Raw genomic sequence first — 22,927 nt, forward strand, 5'->3', positions numbered from 1 at the left:
TTGTTAACAGGAGAGACTGCTTCTACAAGGATGGGATACACTTAAATAGAAAGGGTGCAAGAATATTTGCTGATGCTATTCAGGCAGAGTTAGGTGGACCGGAAAACAGCTAGCACGGGGGGATACACGGACTAATAGATTAACACTAGCCACCAGCAGAGGTAAAAGTGATTCTTGCACTACTTCTATTGAAATGCAATTGAGCAGCAGCCTGGAAAGCAAGGCAATGGGAATTTCCAGGATTTCTGGGAGTCACAGTGGAACAAGTAAATACGTAAGCTGTGTTAGGGTAACTAAGAGTTGAAACAGATGCATGTATACTTGCATGTACACCAATGCTAGGAGTATAGTTAATAAATTCGATGAGCTTGATGTGCTAGTCAAGACATCAAACGTAGATATTGTTGGGATATCAGAGACATGGTGTCATACAGATATAAGGAGTGCAGAACTGGAATTTGGGGAGTACAATGTGTACAGAAAGGATAAACAGGTCAGGAAGGGAGGAGGGGTTATGCTGTTAGTTAAGAAACACAAAATCTAAGGAAGTGCATCCAATTGATGTTTGTGGACAATGCAATGTTGAGTCTGTTTGGTGTGGCATAAGCACTGGGAAAGGAAAAATGAGAGTAGATGTGTGTGTTATAGGCCTAATGAATCTGATGAGTATAATGAGCAATTGTGCAGGGAAATAGCGTGAGCCTACATTAGAGTGTCCTATAATGGGGGATTTTAATTTCCCTGATATTGATTGGAATTTGTGGGTTGGACACTCACACACTAGCACGGCTTTTGTGGATTTATTGTTTTCTACAGCAGCATGTCCGGTAGGCAACTAGAGGGAGTAATACTGTTGTTCTGATTATCACTAATGATTCTTCATGCATCAAGAATCTGCAGATAAAGGAACCACTAGGTGGCAGTGATCACAGTGTGTTGATCTGGAAAGGGAAGCGTTTTTCCTTTCGTAAAGGTGACTTTACGAAAGGTGTTACAAACAGCAAATTCAAAATGGGAAGCATTCAAAGAATTAATCTTGGAAGCTACTAGGCTTTTCATACCAACAAAGAAATATTGTTCAAGATTTAGGCCTAAATGGATGTCAGATGAACTAATTAGGCATGTGACAGAGAAGAAAAATTCATGGGATACATATAAATTAACATGTGACACAGAAGCTTACGATAGATATACTGGTCTGTAACCAAGTTACAAAGGAGGTTAGGCAGGCGAAGGCAGATTACAAGAAATCTTTGGCAAAGGATGCAAAGAAAAACAGCAAAGAGTTCTTTACTTATGTAAACTCTAGAAGGAAGGGAATGAATCAGATTGGTCCACTTGATATCGATGGTTCAACTGTTGATGATCCTGCTCAGGCAGCTAACAAACTAAATGAATATTTTGCACTGACATTCACACATCAGGAGTTATTCGGGGAGGGGAATGCCAGAGGTGTATTAAACTCTGGCAGTAAGCTAGATAATCTTGTAATAACTGGCACCTGGGGTGGATGGAATCTATCCAGTTATATTAAAGAAGGCAGCAAAGGAAGTAAGCAAACCCTAAGCCATAATTATGAGAGCTTCCCTGTACTCAGGGGAGGTTACTACTTAATATACGTAAAACGTATATTAAGTAGTAACCTACAAAAACTCTAGCTAAATTAAAAATAAAAATAGCAAGCATAACTAGAACTATAAAGCTACTTATAAAGTACAATATAATATGACAATTAAGTAAATAAAATAGTAAAACACTTATGCTTTTTGGAGCTTGTAATTCCCAGCTGTCAATAAACAATCAAAGAATAATATTTAAACAGAAAAACAACCTAAACAAGTTCAGTGGAATATGAAAGCAGAACTTTAAAACATGTTCAGCGAGAACTTTTTCTTTTAAGAAAGTTATCCAATTTTTAAATAACACAAATTGCATTTATAGTAAATTAAGAAAAAAACAAACAAAAAAACTCCATCACACACATATATTTATATCTTTTTCTAGTATACTTACCGTGTCCCATATTTGAAGTTTGATTTGTTTACCATCAATTGTTATCATGCGGGCTCCAAATTCAACACCTATAAATGTTTTATATGTATATTTATTATTATTTGAGAAACAACTGCAATCATACAGATTAAAAAACAAAATACTCAAAGAAATATTCGCATTAAAAAATTGAAATAATTAATTGAAAAATTTAAATAAATAACTACAGTGGAACCTCGATATAAAGCATCTTCATACTATGGTTTCAGATATACCGCATGTATGATCATGTTCCCCAAAACGAATTAGAAAAAAGAGTAATGTGTTCAAAGTAGCAATTTCATATAGTAAACAGGAATAAGTGAATACTGTATATACTTGTATCTACTGTACATCCTATTACCTTATTTCCAAGAGGACAATTAGCTAAAAACTGGATGGATGTGTGTATATATATATATATATATATATATATATATATATATATTTATATATATATTATATATTTTTTTTATGAAAATCCCAAACACGAGAGGTATTAGAACCTATAGTACTTAGTACCATGCTTGGGTTGGAGGTTGAGAAGACAAAATAAGATATTTGTTGACATTACACTTTAATTTCTGTAGACTGTAATTTTCAGAAAATACGTATGAAGGAATGTTGTTCCAGAAAACGGCAGTTGAATGAATAAACCAGGAAGATGAAAAGTTGGTCCTGTGAGTTTGAAGTTGGACCATAAATGGATGTTGGCTGGTGGCGGCATGTGTTTGGACTGTCTTGAAAGAGAGAGCGGGAATTACAGAAGCCAATTCAGAAGAACAGTGCCCCTGGAAGTATCTGTAGAAAAGGCTTGCAGCAGAAACAGTACGTCTATGAGAGAAAGAGTATGTCTATTTGCTTTGATATATTCAGTAGGAGAGTAAATTTTGTAAACAGCACTGATCAGAGACTAATTACTGCAGACACCCAGTTTCTCCCCCCACGAGATGCAATAAAAGAGCATATCATGGAACACTAATTACAGCTACCTCCGGAAGGGAATATGGCTACCATTCGTGAAGTGCATTACATTAGTTACAAAGTAAATTTTTGTAGACAACAGTATATAACATCCTTTCTTCACCTATAGTTTATTTCAGATAACTTTTGACACTCCTTCTGCAAAATGTAGTTCTGCATTATGATGGGAATAATGGGCAAATGACATACAGTGGTTTGTTTGTTATTTGGTTTTTAGGAGCATTAGCAACTAAGGCCATGTTGCTCCGGGGATATGTGGTGGTCATTCCCTGGCTTTTCCGCATCCTCCGTATTTGGTGGTCACGGGCTCGAACCCCAGTCTATCAAGAAGCGTGTGCTATGCACTGCTGCTCCTGCCCACCTGGCTATGGAGGAACCAGACATACAGTGGATTTCATACATACAAATTCACTTAAGTGTGAATTTTGTATATATGAAGTACAAAGTTGCTTGAAAGTAAACTTGATAAATTAAATCTTTTATATTTTATTTTAAAATGGATGTGTTATAAGAAAAACTCCTAGCTTGATGGATGAAATAAGTCCTGCTCTTCTTCCTCAAACAGTAATAATTAAGATGGCAAAGGCATGCAATGGTGTATCACTGCAAGCAGTTCAAATTATGTTGAGAAACGTGCTGGCCTATTTCATAAAGAAAAAACAGACCTCTACTAAATGTTTCATCTGTTTATGAAAGTGCAGTACAGTAAACCCTCGCTATTCGCGGGGGTTACGTTCCTGAGAAATGTCGCGAATACCGAAAACGCGAATACTGAGTTATGGCTCCCATAGTAATAAAGGGGTTCCGTTCCAAAGTATGAAATATATAAGAAAAACTAGTCTAAAATTTTGTCCATGTATATATTATGTGTACCTTCATAATATGACTGTACATGACAGTACATAGTGAAATGCAAGCATATGGCATCGAAATGAAAATAAGAAACAATTTAATATTAAATGTAATATTTATTAGAAATTTCAAACAAATCTTTCAAATCAGCGCCTTTGCTAGCAAAAAAAACCATCCCGCCAGTGCTATCACCAGTTTCGTTAAAGTGTTGATAAAGAAGTTTTGCCTTTTCACGAATGATGAGTGAACTTAACGGAATTTTATTTTGAATTCGGTCTTCTCCACAGATTTAAAGCTTTTCCATTTTTTAAAATTTAACATCACGAGTTACAGAGCAAATTTTTGAAGCAATTAGCGCGGTTTCACGGACACTACGGCAGACTTTTTCTTCCGATTTCTTGATTGATCGTACTGTTGACTCATTGATTTTATAATGTTTTGCCACTGAGGAGACACTTTCACCATTAGAAATTTCGTCTAATAACTCAATTTTATTCGCTAGTGTCATCACCTTCTTTGATATTTTCACATTTCTCTTTTTATTCCTAGCCATATTTTTGTAGGGGTTAGAAAGAACTTGACCACAATAAAGTCACTTTCTTCCGTTAACGCACTCGAAAAAGTCTGTTTTACACTGCAAAACGGTAGAGTTATCATTTTTGTAAGCATATCAATTTATAAATTGATAAATTTATTCAATTTATAAACATATAAATTAAAATCAAACGACGAAACCTTCCATGACTAACACATACTGAACAAGGATTAGCGAGAAACATCCACGCTAGCGATTTTTTCACCCCTCTCCCCCACCCACTGAGCGCTGTTTTGACCGGGAAAGATAATTTTAGCCACGCCCATGTTTTTTATGGCGGAAAATATTCACGGCGTTTTAAAATTCGCATTTTTTTAGGTTTCATTTTATATTAAATCGGCGATCGCGAATACGCGAAACCGCGAATACAGATACCGCGAATAGCGGGGGTTTACTGTACAGGCATTAGGATTTCTCGAGCAAACATTACAAAGTATGTAGCTACTAAAGAGAACACATCACAACCAGGGCAAAAAAAGACCCAAAAGATGTGGAAGTATTACTAGAATAGAAAAGTTCAGTAAGGATTGTTTAAGACATTTGATTCATGATGAATACACTAATAACCAGAATGTTTCATTATACAATTTACAGGAACTCCTTGACTTACGTAATACTCGGACTAAAAGAAATTCGACTTACGTAAGTTTTAGCCGGCCGGTGCAAACTTAAAAAATCATAGACATATCATAATCTGAACGCAATAACACATTTTGTTTTGTAATTCGTTCCAAGTCTTCGAAGTTGAAAATTTCGCTGTATTACTAAGCTATTTTTCTTTCTAAAAGGACATATTTATAATGGAAATCGCACTACCCTTTCATCGTTATCATATGTTCCCGTTATAAGAATCAATTTTGAATGCCTTTGTGATATTTTTCTAAAGCACGTTTCTGGAGATCATGACCAAAAAACAATAAAAGCAATTTGCCCTTTCAACTGCATTTGCGATAATACCAATAACTGCAATTGTGTGGGTTTTTATGCTATTATGGTGAAATGTGTTCAACTTCTCTGAAATCTTCAATCACATAAAAAACAAATTTTCAGAAACATCTCTTCCTTCCTATTTACGTATTACAATGATGAACGGAAAGCGACCAACAAAAAGTGCAAGTGGCGGTAGTGTCAGGAAACGAAATAAAATTCATTTAGAAATGAAGATGAAAATAATTAAAAAATACGAAGCAGGACAAAGTTTGTCATCTATTGCAAGGGAATTAGGTCTTGCTGCTTCAACAGTGAATACTATTTTAAAGAACAGTGCACGTATAAAAGAACATGTCAAAGGATCAACGCACTTAAGATCAACAGTGATCACAAAACAGCATTCAGGTGCTATTAGCATAGGCATGTGATGCAAGAAAGCAAGCTTATGCAGCATCAGCCAGAAACAAAAAAAAAAAAAAAAAAAATTTCCACCTCACACCTCCATTCGTTCAAAATACCTGTCCAGCTGAGTATTAAATTTATTTAGGCTATCAACTTCACAACAAGGGATGGAAGTCTGTTCCACCAACCAACTATCTGCTGGCTAAAGGCAAATTTCCAGACATCTATCGTACATCTGTCTTTCCTCAATTTGAATTTATGCCCTCTCAGGTGATTATTCTGAGCAAGAGGCAGAATCCCATCAGCATTGAGCATGCTCAAACCATTCACGGCTTTATACACCTCTATCAGATCACCTCGCCGGTGCCTAGTCTCCAGACACTATAATTTGCAAAACTTAAACCTTTCTTCGTAACAGCAAACCCTTTGTTCCATTCACTAACCTTGTTGCCCTTCTCTGTACTCGTTCCAGCAGCTCTACATCCTTCTTGAAATGAGGCCTCCAGACCTGTATACAGTACTCAAGGTGTGGCCTGACCATTGCCTTATACAAGAGAATAATCACCTCCTTATCCCTGCTAGAAAAATTCATGTATATCATTGATAAGACACCATGAGCTACTCCTGCAGCCCGTCTGCACTGCTCAGAAAACTTCATATCTGCCGGCACAATTATCCCCAGGTCCTTTTCATTCTCTACCACTGTAGTACCATAGAGTTGATACGTTGCTCTGGGATTACTGTTTCCCAGAGGTAGGGCTTTACATTTGTCAATGTTAAACTTCATTTGCCACCTCTCAGCCCATCTCTCAACCTTTCCAGATATTATTATCCAGCTTGGATAATAATATCTCTCTTTGAGGATTGGTTTAATTGCTGCTTCATTCCCGAGGTTGAAAAATATTGTAAAAACAACAAAGTTCCTTTCAAGATTTTGCTCTACCAGATAATGCTCCTGGACATCCTACACATCTAGATGATTTCAATTCGAAAGTGAGAGTTATATTTCTACCGCCAAACACAACTTCACTCATCCAACCTATGGATCAGGGTGTTATTTCGAATTTAAAAGCATACCATTTACGGACATCACGTACTCAGGCATTGTCTGCAGTAGACGATGAGAAAAATTTTATGTTAAGAGACTTTTGGAAATTTTACAATATTTACCACACCATCTTAAACATTAAAAAAATTGCAAGAATATTTGCTGATGCTATCGAGGCAGTGTTAGGTGGGTCGGAAAACTGCTAGATTTGGGGGATACAAGGATTAATAGATTAACAGTAGCCACTGGCAGAGGTGAAAGTGATTCTTGCACTGCTTCTATCAGAATGAGCAGCAGCAGCCTGGAAAACAAGATGCAGGATATTTCAGACACTGCTGGGAGTCATTGTGGTAGAAGTAAACACATGGGTTGTGTTAGGGTAGCTAAGAATAGGAACAGGTGCATGTATACTTGCGTGTACACCAATGGTAGGAGTTTGGTAAATAAATTTGATGAATTTAAGGTATTGTTCAAAACATCAAAGGCAGATATTGTTGGGATATCAGAGACATGGTGTCACACAGATATAAGGAATGCAGAACTGGAATTTCGGGAGTACAATGTGTACAGAAAGGATAGACACGATAGGAAGGGATGAGGGGTTATGCTATTAGTTAAGAAACACATAAAATCCAAGGAAGTGAAGCCAGACGACATCGCTGGACAATGCAGTGTCGAGTCAGTTTGGTGTGACATTAGCATTGGGAGATCAAAATTCAGAGTAGGAGTGTGCTATAGGCCTAATGACTCTGATGAGTATAATAAGAAAATGTACACGGAAATAGAGTGCGCCAGTAAATCAAAGAGTCTTATAATGTGGGATTTTAATTTCCCAGATATTGACTGGAATTTGTGGGTAGGTCACTCACACACTAGAAAGGCTTTTGGGGATTTATTGGATGATTGTCTTCTACATCAGCATGTTCGGGAGACAACTAGAAGGAGTAATATTCTTGATCTGATTATCAGTAGTGATTCTTCATACATTAAGAATCTGCAGATAAAGGAACCACTAGGTGGCAGTGATCGCAGTGTGCTGAAGTGGGATTTACTCAAAGAGGTAACTACCATCAGGGGTAAAGGGAAGAGTTTTTGCTTTCATAAAGGCGACTATGATGGTCTGAGACAGTATTTAAATTCTATACAGTGGGACCAACTGATCATGTTACCAACAGCAAATTCAAAATGGGAAGCATTCAAAGAACTTATCTTGGAAGCTACTAGGCATTACATACCAACTAAGAAATATTGTTCAAGGTTTCGGCCTAAACAGATGAATTAATGAGACATATGGCAGAGAAGAAAAATGCATGGGATACATATAAATTAACATGTGACAAAGAAGCCTATGACAGATATAAGCTGATCTGTAACCGAGTTACAAAGAAGGTTAGGCAGGCGAAGGCAGATTACGATAAATCTTTGGGAAAGGATGCAAAGAAAAACAGCAAAGAGTTCTTTACTTATGTAAACTCTAGAAGGAAGGGGATGAATCAGATTGGTCCATTTGATATCGATGGTTCAACTGTTGATGATCCTGCTCAGGTAGCTAACGAACTAAATGAATATATTGCATCAACATTCACACATGGAGTTATTCAGTGAGGGGAATGCCAGAGGTGTATTCAACTCTGGCAGTAAGCTAGATAATCTTGTAATAACTGAGAGTAAAGTGGAGGAGAAATTGTTGAAGATAAACACAACAAAGGCACCTGGGGTGGATGGGATCTATCCAGTTATATTAAAGTATGAAGCAAAGGAAGTAAGCAAACCCTTAACCATAATTATGAGAGCTTCCTTGGACTCAGGGGGGATACCCATAGACTGGAGTTCTGCAAATGTGACCCCAATTCAAAAAGATGATCAAAGGCTGACACAAGTAATTATAGACCTTTCAGTTTAACTTCTGTTCCAGGAAAATTAATGGAGGCACTGGTTAAAGAACCACTGCAGGATCACCTAGACAAGACTTCAGTTATAGTTCGCACACAGCATGGTTTTGTTAAGGGAAAGTCTTGCCTGACCAATTTGATTGGATACTATGATGCAGTCACAAAAGAACTGGATGCAGGGAATAACTTTGATTTTATATATTTAGATCTTAGAAAGGTTTTGATACTGTTGCACATGGAAGACTGCTGCACAAATTGGAGAAGTGTGGCATTGGAGGCAAATTGCTGCTGTGGATAAAGGGATTGTTGTGTGGGAGAACACAGAGAGTGGTAATCAATGGACACTGCTCATCGTGGACTAATGTTATTAGTGGAGTCCCTCAGAGTTCAGTGTTGGGTCCATTATTGTTTTCTGTATTTATAAATGATATTAATGATGGTATTTCAAGCTTAATGTCCACGTTTGCAGACAATACAAAGGTTTGCAGGGTTGTTAAGGACACTACTGATGCTATGCTGCTGCAACAGGATCTGGAAAGGTTGAGCAGATGGGCTGAGCGGTGGCAAATGAAGTTTAACATTGACAAATGTAAAGTACTACATATGGGAGCGAAACAGCAACCCCAGAGCAACATATCAACTCTGTGGTACTACATTGACAGTGGTAGAAATGAAAATGAAAAGGACCTGGGGGTAATTGTGCAGGCAGATATGAAGTTCTCTGAGCAGTGCAGATGGGCTGCAAGAGTAGCTCATGGTGTCTTGTCAATGATATACAGGAATTTTTCTAGCAGGGATAAGGAGGTGATTATTGCCTTGTATAAGGCAATGGTCAGGCCACACCTCGGGTACTGTATACAGGATTGGAGGCCTCATTTCAAGAAGGATGTAGAGCTGCTGGAACAAGTACAGAGAAGGGCAACAAGATTAGTGAATAGAAGAAAGGGTTGCTCTTACGAATAAAGGCTTAAGTTTTGCAAATTACAGTGTCTGGAGACTAGGCACCGGCGAGGTGATCTGATAGAGGTGTATAAAGCCTTGAATGGTTTGAGCATGCTCAATGCCGATGGGACTGACTCTTCCTCTTGCTCACAATAATCACGTGCGAGGGCATAAATTCAGATTGAGGAAGAACAGATGTAGGACAGATATGCGGAAATTTGCCTTTAGCCAGCGGGTAGTTGGTTGGTGGAATAGACTTCCATCCCTTGTTGTGGAAGTTGATAGCCTAAATAAATTTAAGGCTTAGCTGGACAGGTATTTCGAATAAACGGAGGGGTGAAATGGAAGTGTTTTTTTTTTTTTTTTTTTTGGCTGATGCTGCATAAGCTTGCTTTCTTGCATCATATACCTCTACTAATGCTAAGGCCTGGGCGGAATTTACTAAAAGTTGTTTAAATGGCGCATGGAAGAAAATATGCCCATGGCATGTAATAGGCTTCAAAGGATTTGAAAAAGAAGAATTATATGAAAAGGTTACAGATAAGATTGTAAAGGTTGCAGAGCTACTTCAGTTGGAGGTTGATGCCAAAGACGTGGAGGAGTTAATATAGGATGAAGAGAAGGAGATAAATGGCTGGAAGTCAAGAGAAGAATAAATTTTGGATGGATAGCATTCAGGAAATATAGTCACATACTGAAGAGCAATATCCCAGTTTGTCTGAAACGTAAAATAATGAATCAATGTATACTCCCCACCATGACTTATGGAAGTGAAACTTGGGCACTCACCAAAAGAATGGAAGAGAAGCTAAGAACTACACAGCGAAGAATGGAACGAATTATATTGGGAATCAGACTGTTAGATAAGAAGAGAAACACATGGATTAGGCAGCAAACTCAAGTAAAGGACATTCTTATCAAAACTAAAGAACTAAAATGGTCTTGGGCAGGACACATAGCTAGAAGACATGATGACAGATGGACTAAGAAAATAACAGAATGGTACCCAAGAGGAGCTAGAAGAAAACCTGGAAGACAAAGGCGGAGATGGATAGATGAAATTCATGAGTTTTTGAGTAGTAAATGGATGGCCAGTGCTCAAAACAGAAGGAACTGGAAAGTTGCTGGAGAGGCCTTCATCCTGCCGTGGATTGAAAATGGCTGATGATGAAGAGAAGTAATTATCTAATGAAGAACTTATTGACTTGCAGGTGGCAATAGTGAAAGAAGAAAATGCTGACGTAGCTCAAGATAAACCAAATGAGGAGCCGAGACGCTTCATCACCAGAGAGATGGCAATGGCGATATTTGAGAAGATGGATCCTGACAGCGAACGATTCTTAAAAGTTAACAGAGGGAGTGAATGACATGCATGCTTTCTATAAAGAAATCTATGATGAAAAGAAAAAAGCCACCGTCCCAACTAGACTATTCACAAAGTTAAGGAAAATCCCTGAAATTCTAAGCACCTTTTTCTCACGGAAGAAAACTTCTATATAGCTCTCACTGAGTTCGCTCAAGATGTATTCTAGAGAATGCATTCTACCCATTTGAGGCACACATTACCAATTCCAGGACAACCCAACTGATGATACTAACTCTTGACACTTTTCTTCTTTTTTTTTTTTTTTTTTTTGCACCTGAATACCTTTGGGTTTGTCAGGTGCAGCTGAAATCTGGCTTGCCAGATGTGGTATGACAACATGGCGCTCTCCTTTGCAGATCATCCTTGTTCTGCAAACTGTCTTCTTTACCCTGGCAATGAGTGGCCTGGCAATGCCAGGGGTGATTTCCACTTCTCCTCCTCCTCACTTCTTTGCTCCACTGGAGGATACCTTCCTTCCTCATCCTTGTTCCCACTTTGATTCCACTTCTCATACTATCTCCTCCACTCAATCTCACCATTTTTTTATATTTATTTATTTTCATTTTTTTTAATTTTTTTTTTTTTTTCCTCCGTCAGGAAGCTCAGGCTGCCCCTGACGGAAAGCAGCCAGAGTACTGTGGAAGTCTGGCTCATCTCCCAGTGGTGGTGGCAGGCAACGTGGAGTCCCACCAGGTGCCCTGCGGCTAAGAAGCCAGAACATTACAACAGAACCCAACGCAAAACTTTTCACATACAACATACACTTTTTCTGACTTTTACAGAGTTCTGTATACATCACAAGCGTACAGATGGCACAGATGTGGGAAACCACAGGTGGCACCATACCCAAACAGTATGCCATCCAGTTATCCATTAATATGTTCTTTTGTAAGGTTGAGCAGCCAATCCCTTCTAAATATCCACAGCCCTAACCTCCACAGCAGCGTACTTATCAGTTGAAGACGTCGATTCTGGCAACGATGCTCAAGAGGTAAAACTTGCTGATGTTATGATGCTCAAGAGGTAAAACTTGCTGATGTTATGCCTGTCTCCTCTCTTTTTTTTTGTAATTTTATAATTTTGAAATTTTTTTAAATTGCACGTTTTTGTAATTTTTCCTTCGCATGAGATAAAAAATTGAATAAATACAATAAATAATTCTATTTACATGTTCATCGAACATTTCTTTTTTGATTCAATCAATTCAGCAAGCACAGCTGCGAGTGCTGCACAAGCATGGGGGAAATTCCCCGACTTACGTAGCATTCCGCGGAACACAATCCTTACATAAGTCGTGGAGTTCCCATACTTGAATTGATTAAACAGTTTGCTATTTCGCTCAAAAGCAAAGGTGGGTGATACAATTCATTGAAGTTTGAGAATTTTCAGTGGTGGATTAGGAACCGTTATTTGCACAAGTAGCTCACAATGATAGTAGACTTTTGAAGGCTTGATATTCAAGCCTTCAAATGCCTACTATCCTGGTGAGCTATTTGCTGGTGTTATGAACTCAGAAATTCAAGTCCTAGAATTTCTGAAAACATTAACTGAAAGACAGCATTAATATTGGATTATCATGAGAGAAAGTAAGCTCTACAGCAATTGAAAACTGCTGGGGAAAAAAGTATTGGAAAAGATCAGATCACTAATGATAATCTTGAATTATAAGCATTTTCAGAATAAGAAGCAAAGACTGCTTGTAATGTACTTGGTGGCAATCTTGATGCAAATAACCTGGCTGCTTGGATTGAGGTGGATGTGGCAGCTCCAGTTGATCTTTATCTGAGCAAGGAAGAAATCGCAACCTCTGGGAACAATCAACAAACAGAAGGCCAGTGACTCATAAGATAATGTGATTAAGGAAAAAGCACCGTATTTTAAAGTGCTTGAAAACATTAATGACGGTGGGTAGTGGCATGGTTAAAACATCCGAGTGATAGTGAGCATCTTCATTTTTTGCATCTGACCCCACTATTAAGAATTATGCACTGAAAATACATTGTCATGAGTTCCATATAAACTCAGTTATTTTAATTTAGTTTGCTGAAATTAAATTATCTGACTATTTCAGAATGGATGAGTAAAATGTAAATCCATAACAGCACTGCCTTTATGTCTATATACACATAAAACATTAGTAAATACACATAAAACATTAGTATATTTATGTTAAAAAAAATCTGGGGAAAAATGGTAAAAATTTTTTCACCGTAATGTGCTTTGGTTATAATGAGGACATTAAAGTTGTCGCCTGACATCTGCATTATATTGAGGTTGCACTGTATTTCAATTTTTCTATGTAACACTAATTTGGATGACTGTTATCATATAGACAATGGAACTGAATCTGTTTTGATGAAGTTTTCTTATTCTGTCAATTTCTTTGTGAAAGTTTTCTTATTTGCATCAACTAAGTTCACTTCACTAAAGAAGTGTCCAGAGATGTACGCAGTCATGCATATTATATTTAAATTAAATTTCCTTTTATTTATACATAGGCCATGCAGTGTCTGCTTCACATCATTTATTCTCTCAGCACAGAACTTCAAATAATAGAAAATTTCATGACATGTGTGGATTTCAGGCCAGCATGGAATCTGTATGATGAAGTAGATGGAAATAAAGGTAAAATGAGAATGAGAGTGTACTAGAGACCAGAGGAGTAAGAAAAGTACAATGAGAGCCTCTGCCAGCAGAAAGAATGAGTGAGCAAGTGTGAATATCTAATTACAGATGAATTAAAATTGCCACTTATTAATCGGAGAGAGTGGAGGGAACTTACCATAATGAATAAAATTTTTAAATAAACTAGATGATTATTATCTAGCTGGATGATTATTATCTAGCCTGGTTATATTCCCAAATATATCAGCATGTTAGGGAAAGTACTAGGGGAGAATACAAAAATATTCTAGACCTGATTACCCAAAATCCAAATGACATCAGATGACAGTACAGGAACCATTAGCAGGGAATGATCACATAGGTCTAAGTCAATGATGAGGAAAGAGGTCACAGCTGTAGGCAAAGGCATGGGTTTTAATTTCAGGAAAGAAGACAGACAGCTTAAGGTGAATAGGACATTTTTCAGTTTGGTAGTTAGCATCATCATCATCAGACATTTTCAATCCACTACAGGATGAAGGCCTCTCCAGAAAATTTCCAGTTCCTTCTGTTTTGTGCAATGGACATACATTTACTACCCACGAACTCGTGAATTTCATCTGTCCATTTCTGTTGTTGCCTCCCAGGTTTTCTTTTAGCTCCTCTTGTTTACCATTCTGTTATTTTCTTAATCCATTTGTCATCACGTCTTCGAGCTATGTGTCCAGCCCAAGTCCATTTCAATCTTTTATTTTTGATAAGAATGTCTTTTAGTTGAGTTTACTGCCTGTGTTTCCCTTCTCATCCAAAAAATCTGATTCTTTCCATTCTTTCCTGTGTAGTTTTCAGTTTCTCTTCCATTCTTTTGGTGAGTGCCCAAGTTTCACTTCCATAAGTCATGGTGGGGAGTATACATTGGTTCATTATTTTACATTTCAGACAAATTGGGATATTGCCCCTCAGTATGTGACTATATTTCTTGAATGCTATCCATCCGAAATTTACTCTTCTCTTGACTTCCAGCCATTTATCATTATTACAGCCAAGATAAGTATACGAAACCCCAGGGGCTCACATCTGGTGAGTATGGGCTTGGCACACCCAGGGTCCTGAGCTGGATATCATTCTTCTCTTTCTTGGTGATTCCCTTCTACCATAGTCTTGTTTCACCACCCCCCCCCATCTCTCTCAGGGTAACTCGGAATTTTTTTTTTTTTTTTTTCTGGCTGGCAAGGAAGCTAGAGGCTTTTGGTGGCAAAAGCCTCAAGCTTCCTTGCACCATATGGCTGGCTGATAATAATAACAAATCACCTTTCAATTTCTGCTCCTTCAATGATTATATCCCTTCCTGTGTATTACTTTTTCATTATTATTTTTGTTTTAACCATATTCATCTTTAGTTCGAAATCCTTACTAACTCTGCATAACTGATTAAGATTTCTTTCCTCTAATTCTTTGGGAACATGGTTTATGATCACAATGTCATCTGCAAATCTTAAATGGTTTAGGTACCCTCCATTCACACTGACTTCTTTCTGTGAACAGTCTAATCTTCTGAAAGTTTCTTCAAGGGCAATAGTAAACTTTTGGCAGTAGTAAAAATTTGCTACTGTCTTTGTCTAGTCTAATAAAGAAGGTAGTATTCTCATATATTTTCTTCAAAATCGCAATGTATGAGATGTCTATGCCTCGTCTTTCCAATGCCAAAACATTTCCTTATGCTGTATGGAGTCAAATGCCTTTTCATAATCCACAAATGCCGGGCATAATGGTGTTTTTTATTCATTTGCTTTCTCTATTAGCTGTGATATTACGTGAAGGTCATCCACAGTTGAGAATACTGTCCTAAAGCCAGCTTGCTCTTTCAGTTGATTCTTATCAAATATTCTTTATATTCTGTTAGCAATGACCCTTGTGAATAACTTCTAGATATGGGACGAGTTTATTGGTCTAATATTTCCAATTTCTGATTTATTTCCTTTCTTATGCAGCAAAATTATGATTGCATTATTCCACTCTTTAGGTGTCACACCTTCCCTAACGTATTTTGTGAAGAGTCTTGCAAGTTTCTGCGTTATGTCTCTTCCTCCTAATTTTAACAACTCTACAGTAACTGCATCTGGGGCTTTTTGATTCTTCATTTTCTCCTGCGCATGTTCTACCTCGTCAGGAGGGATATAGAGTATATGTTGCTAATTTGTGATCCATCTTCCCCACTGCTGGCATCGTTCCCTTGCTCCTTATACAATACTTTATAGTAGTCTTCCAGTATTTGAATTATGCTTTCTCTACTATTTAAAAGTAAACCATCACTGTTCTACAGATTCAGTATCATTTGTCTTTCTGTATTACTATCCATGACTACAAAAGCAGAGGAAGTGGCACTGTCCCCCATATAGCTACCATAACTGAAGAGCAAGATCACTAAGCACAACCAAAAAGAAGTGCTTCCTGTGCAATAGAAGTGAAGCATTAAAATGAGATTTACGTGCTTTGTTTTCCCTTAATGCTTGTTTTACTTTTCTTGTGTTAAAGCTTCTTATATCCTCTCTGAGTCTCTTTCTAGTATTTAGCAGAGGCAGCTATATTAGAATTATGGAATATCATTAAAGCAATAGTCACAGAAGCCCTGAATGCAGATATACCATTAAGAAAATAAAGCACAAGGAGAATGCCAAATGGATAAATAAAAAGCTGGCCACTCTAAGAGAGGAAAATGGTGGCATGATAAAGTTAAATGAAAAGTAGTCAGGTCTATAACAGCTACAAATTCATTTGTAATAGCATCACTCTGCATGGTTTTCAATGTTCGTAAACTAATAACTGTTTTTAACTCAGTTTTTTGCACAGACTCCAGAAATATTCTTTTTTTTCTATCACGTACAGTTTTTCACAAATCACTGAGTTGATGTCTTGAGTTGTATTATTGAATGTATTAAGTTAGAAGTAAATGATGGGAATTTATAAACTAAATCTTCACATGTTGGGAACACTGCCTTCAGTCATTTGTTTCTTGACCTTGAGAGCTCCATGCAACAGTGTTTATCAGTGTGAGCTCAGTTTATTTTTGAAGCTATTGGGTCAATGAGTTTATCTGGTGCTGAAAAGTGAGTAAAATGTTTTCACACAAGTGCTTGAACAATCAAAACTTATTTACATCATAATTGTGGAAATTATGTAGTCCTTGAGCAAAGACAAGATATTACAGAATTTGTAAAAAATGTGTGTTGTGCTTATTTTGGAGTGAAAATCAGTGACCAAGATAAACAATGTTACAAGTGGGGTCTTTGCAATGGTCATTTGTGGGACTAACATGCTGTTTCTGATTTTATTAAATGACAATTATGCAGGGATAGCATGATGTTAAAATTTGAAGAACTGCACACTGGGAGAGTGGTTAATGCACAGAACAAATCTCATCATTAACCATGATCCTTCAGGAACTTCAGGACAGGCTTCAAAGATGTCAGAAAAGTGACATGTTTTAATGCATGGTCTTAAACTTTGGGCACTGCAACCACAAAAAAAAAAAAATATTCCCAATTCACCCACAATTGCCACTTTGTGTAAAGTGTGAGCAAGAGGAAGAATCCCATCATCATTGATGATGATGATGGGATTCTTCCTCTTGCTCACACTTTACTCACACTTGAGTAAAGTGTGAGCAAGTTAAACCATTTACTAAATGGTTTAACTTGCTCACATGGTAAAGTTAAACCATTTACTAAATGGTTTACTCAAGCCATTTAAAACCTTAAACACCTCAATCAGACCATCTCACAGGTGCCTGGTCTCCAGACACTGCAATTTGCAAAATTAAAGCCTTTCTTGGTAAGAAAGGCTTCAATTTTCTGTATCCTGCTCCGCGTCACTCACCAATCTCGTTACCCTTCTCTCTACCCATTCCATCAGATCTATTTTCCTAAAATGAGGTCTCCAGACTTGATGTGGCACTCAAGATGTGGCTTGATCATTGCCTTATACAATGGGATAATCACCTCCTTATCTTGCTAGCAAAATTCCTGTATGTCATTAGCAAATCCCCATGAGTGTACTGGCATCCTGTCTGCACTGCTCAGAAAACTTCATATCAGACTGCACAATTATCCCCAGGTCCTTCTCATTCTCCATCTACCCTGAGTGCAGTACCACACAGTTGATACATTACTCTGAGTAACTGCTACCCATATGCAGTACTTTACATTTGTCAATATTAAACTGCAGTTGCCACCTCTCAGCCCATCTGCCCAACTTTTCTAGATCCTGTAAGTAGCATACCATCATTATTGTCATTAACAACCATGCCAACCTTCACATCATCTGCAAATTTGGACATTACACTTGATATATCTTCATCAATATCATTGATAAAAACATAAAACAACATTGGGCCCAACACCGAACCATGGGGGAATCCACTAATAACATTAGTCCACATAGAGCAGTGTCCATTTATTACTACTCTCTGCCGTCTCCCACTCAGCCATCCTTTTATCCATTGCAGCAACTTGACCTTAATATAATTAAAACGTTATATTAAGATTTGCTTTATCTAAAAAGTATTAGAAAATAGAGATTTTAATACCATTGCAATTGAATGTTTTCTCAACCAACTAAACAGCAGAATATAAAAATTAATATAGTTTATTTGCAAAACAAAAATAAATGCAGTATATTTTTGTATTTTGCAGTATACAAAATCCTAAAAATTAAGTATAAATAAGCATTAAAAATTTATATATAATAAAATATGCTAGAACCTCAATATGAGGCAGGGTGTTTGCAATTTTGCCCTCAAATATCAGTACTTTTTATGTCAAACATTTAAATACTGTATATAAAAATGTATTCATACACAGAGTGCAATTTTAATATAACACAAGTGAGTATTGGGAATAGCTTTAACACCCTTTGTTACATCCAAAAATGAAATTTACCCAGTTTTTCCAATTTTTAATATGAATATGCAATGATCAAAAGTCTTATGTTTATTTTAATAATTATATTTATTTTAAACATTACATATTTTAATTATGGAAGCATTTTTATTATAAACAAAGTTAATTTTCATTCTCTCTCTCTCTCTCTCTCTCTCTCTCTAAGGATTGTGAGAGTTATGAGTGCACAGCCGGGCAATGCTATGGCTTCATCACTTCTACTCTAATACAAAGACTGTAAACTGTCTCTGTTGCTGTGGAAAGAGTAAATTTGCATTTATATCTTGTTTTCACCATTGAAAGTAAAAGATAAATTTATATTTATTTATTTTCATGAAACAAAGATAATAAAATTATCTTTATTCATGGCATAGGTCACCTTTTGCTATGTGATACCTGCAGTCCTCCTATAACACGCAGTAGCTTATCAACTGTCAGCATGAAAGGTGATCTTGCAGTATAACATTTTAAAGGAGTTTCTTGTTGTTGTTTTTTTTATGAAAACCTCAAACACGAGAGGCATTAGAACCTATAGTACTTAGTACCGTGCTTGGGTTGGAGATTGAGAAGACGAAAGAAGATATTTGTTAACATTAGACGAACTTCTGTAGACTGTAATTTTCAGGAAATACGTAAGAAGGAAGGTTGTTCCAGAAAACGGCAGTTGAATGAATAAACGAGGAAGATGGTTCTGTGAGTTTGAAGTTGGACAGTAAATGGATGTTGCCTGGTGGCGGCACGTGTTCGGACTGTTTTGAAAGAGAGAGCAGGAATTATAGAAGCCAATTCAGAAGAACAGTACCCATGGAAGTATCTGTAGAAAAGGCATGCAGCAGAAACAGTACATCTATGATACAGGGAGTGGAGAAATTCTGTTAGAGATGAATCATTAATTAACCTAACTGCCCTCTTCTGAATGGAATCCTTTCAAATGAAATAAAATATCTGTTTGTATACGTTGACATAGTTGTTTCAGGAGAATGTAAGTGTCACTCATAGAGTGACACTTACATTCAGGAAATAATTGCTGTGTGACACTGTAACTGTTGACAGTGATTGTTTGGTGACAGGAGCACTTGTTCCCCATTTCACTTTTATGTCCATTGGGGGAAGGGGAATAACAGTGACTAAAAGATATGAAATATTATACAAATATTTTATTGTAAGCATATGTTACAGAGCAACTGAAGCAGTTGCTCTGTGACATACTGCAGCTGTTGAATTGCTTTTCTTCGAAAGACAACCCAACCCTGCTTTTCTCCCAGTGAAGTGACTGCCTATAGGCTTTCACAAGTCTCAAGTAGATCATGCTTGTAGAGTTTTCCTTTCAGCATGTACACTCACAGCAGTGCTAATTGAGAGCAGCGATGGGATTTCCTTATTTTATTACTGGCAATCCTGTGAGAACCTTTATGCCAAACACGATCGAAAGCCTTTGAGATGTCAAGAGCAACTGCTTGTTTTTCACCAAACTTTTCCATTGAATTAGTCCATAAATAGGTAACATGCCAGAATGTCGCTAGTGGATCGACACTAATGGAATCCATAATGGCGATCATTGATCAGATGGAAGGTTTCTAGGTAGTTTAAGAGTTAGAAGTTAATTGTTTTATCCATTACTTTAGAAAGAGTAGAAGTAATTGCAATAGGACGATAATTGGATGGGAGGGATTTGTCACCTTTTTTAGGAACTGGCTGGATATGAGCAAATTTCCAGGCAGAAGGAAAAACACCTTTGGAATAAGAAAGTGAAAAAAGGCAGCAGAGAACAGGAGTAAGTTCAGGAGCACAGGTTTTGAGAACAAATGGAGAAATACCATCAGGACCAGGACCTGGAGCTTTCTTAGCATCAAGATTCCTCAAAATCCTTCTGACATCCTTTTGATATAAGACCACAGGAGGCATTGAATGGAGCATGTTGAGAACGGTGGGATGGGATGTACCAAGATCATTAATACATGAGTCTGAAGAAAAATGAGATGCTAGCAGGTCAGCTTTATCTTTGGCTGAAGTGACAACAGAACCATCTGGTTTTGACAGAGGTGGGAGCAGAGATGGGCAAAAGTTGCATTCAATAGCTTCCACAAGAGACCAGAATGCTCGGCTACCATTAGGGCAAGAAGCAAGTTTTCTACTCTTAGCCTGTTCAAACTGCAGTTTGGACTGATTAATAACTGCCTTACAATTGTTGTGAGCTTTGTGTATATAGAAAATGAAACTGAAGAATTGGAAACAAGCCAATTACGACATGTAATGTTCTTCACTTGAACAGCCTTAGCACATTTATTGGAAAAGTAAGGTTTAGATAAAGGATGAGATTTTAAAGTGGAATGTGGAATAAAGGATTCCATTCCTACAAGAATAATTTCACTGACACGATCTGAGCCAACATTGACATCAGAAGTTTTGAAACAGTAATCCGACCAAGGATAAAAAGAAAAGAAATCTTGCAGGTCATCCCATTTTGAATTCCTGTAATGCAAACAATACGAGGTTGGGAATAGCCATGACATAAAGGCGGAATAGCCATTGAAGAAGAGAAAGTCACCAGGTTATGATCTGAGGTGCCTAAAGGACCACTCACTTTGATCGTGTACTTAGAAGGGTTGTTTGTAAGAAAACGATCAAGTGTGTTGGCTGTATAGTTAGGATTGTCCGGATTCTTGTAGGTAAATGAACAATCTGTGCGAGGTCATTGGTAACTGCAAAAGCCTCAGCATTTCGACCAGCTGGCTACATGTGACCAGAAAACGGAAGCCAGCTGTAGTTGTGAACATTAAAATCACCAAGGAAAATTAGTTCCTGGTTAGAAAAGTTGGACTGGAGAAGGTCAAGTTACAAAGTGAGGAAGTCAAAGAGCTCCAAGTGATTAGTGGAGTTGGGAGAACGGTAGAGACAACAGATGAATTTGAAACAATGAGGTAGAGAGATTTTAAGCCAGAGAAGATCAAAAAGAGAAGATTCCAAATTACCAAGTCTCTGACAGGGAATACGGGAACGGACATATGCACAAGTACCACCTTTGAAGCGAAAGGAATCATATAGCGAATAATTTGGGCAATTGAGATGAGCAGTAGTTGAATCAACCAATAACTGAGATTCTGTCAGAAAGAGTACATGGGGTTTGGCAGACTGCAAGTGGAAATGGACATCGTTGAGATTAGAATTGGGACCACGTATATTTGTGAAATGAACTAGGAAGTGTTTGGGAGGTTTAGATCTTTTCACAGATAAGCTTACTTTATTAGTTTGACAATTCACGGTAAAATTCATCGTTTATGGAAGTATTGAATAGTAAGAAAAGTATAGGGGGAAATGCTGTATGAAGTAATGAAATTTTTGGATATGGTGTACAACACATGGTAAGAATATACCCTGATCCTTAACATAACGTGGCCTCGACAATGCCTCTCGCAGAAACACTACTGAGACTTCCTCCAGTCACTATCTGGTAGAGTAGAGGTAGCAAGAGTATAATCTAGCTGATCCAGAAGCCTCCTAAAGAGTTGCCAATAGGTTCGGTCCGGTGTACTAACAAGATGCCTGCCTGCGAACACTGTTTTAGAGCTGTACCCTCGAAATATTAAGAAGATTGGATCTCGATATGATGTTCATCGAAACCTTAAAAGTGATCAGTCATACTGCATGATGTGAGAGATGGGGAAGGGTTGACCGGAACTTAGCTCATGAGACTAAACATGGGTTCCACCACTTCAAGCCTCCAATCAGCAAAGTGGTGGTATTGCACCAGTTGATGAGAGTCATCTACCACCTAGTATTACCTGGTAATGCAGAGAGGCGGCATTCCTCCATGTGATGTGGGCGCCATACCTCGACCCCTGCTTACATTGTTTCGCACCTGAGTGGTCACCCGCAGTGTGCTTGTGCATGGAGGTTATACCCAGGATTACTAACAGTTCTACCATCGTGAAGGTGCAAGCAGAGGATTTGGCTATCAGACCGTCTGGACTTCGCCGAAATTGGATCCACTTGACTTGATTGTCACCCGAATACCAGTTCCATCAGCGGTTTAGACTCCCAGGTTGCAAGTACAGCATGTCTGGAATATCTGAGAGAATGTCTGTGACAACCTCAAGGACCAAATTAATGGCTCATCTCTGAGTCTCTTCTGTCGTTGTCTCATAGATGTGCTGTTTCTGCTGCATGCTTTTTTTACAGATAGTTCCATGGGCACTCTTCTTCTGAATTGGCTTCTATAATTCCCGTTCTCTCTTTCAAAGTAGTCCAAACACGTGCCGCCACCAGTCAACATCTATTTACTATCCAACTTCAAACTCACAGAATCAACTTTATCTTCCTCGGTTATTCATTCAACTGCCATTT

The 22,927-nt window shown here is 37.7% G+C and overlaps 1 protein-coding gene across 1 annotated transcript in view; it reads right to left on the reverse strand.

Annotated features, from left to right (window-relative positions):
- The window catches only part of Rab2 (RAS oncogene family member Rab2), a 232,443-nt gene that overhangs the window by 103,179 nt on the left and 106,337 nt on the right, over positions 1 to 22,927 (reverse strand). The window contains exon 3 of the mRNA XM_090377489.1: positions 2,014 to 2,081. Within this exon, the coding sequence (XP_090233615.1) occupies positions 2,014 to 2,081 (68 nt within the window). The remainder of the gene's footprint in view (positions 1 to 2,013; positions 2,082 to 22,927) is intronic.

The sequence above is a fragment of the Mastigoproctus giganteus genome, chromosome 7, assembly GCF_048544385.1.
Source record: "Mastigoproctus giganteus isolate SK-2022 chromosome 7, ASM4854438v1, whole genome shotgun sequence".
In the NCBI taxonomy this organism is placed as follows: domain Eukaryota; kingdom Metazoa; phylum Arthropoda; class Arachnida; order Uropygi; family Thelyphonidae; genus Mastigoproctus; species Mastigoproctus giganteus.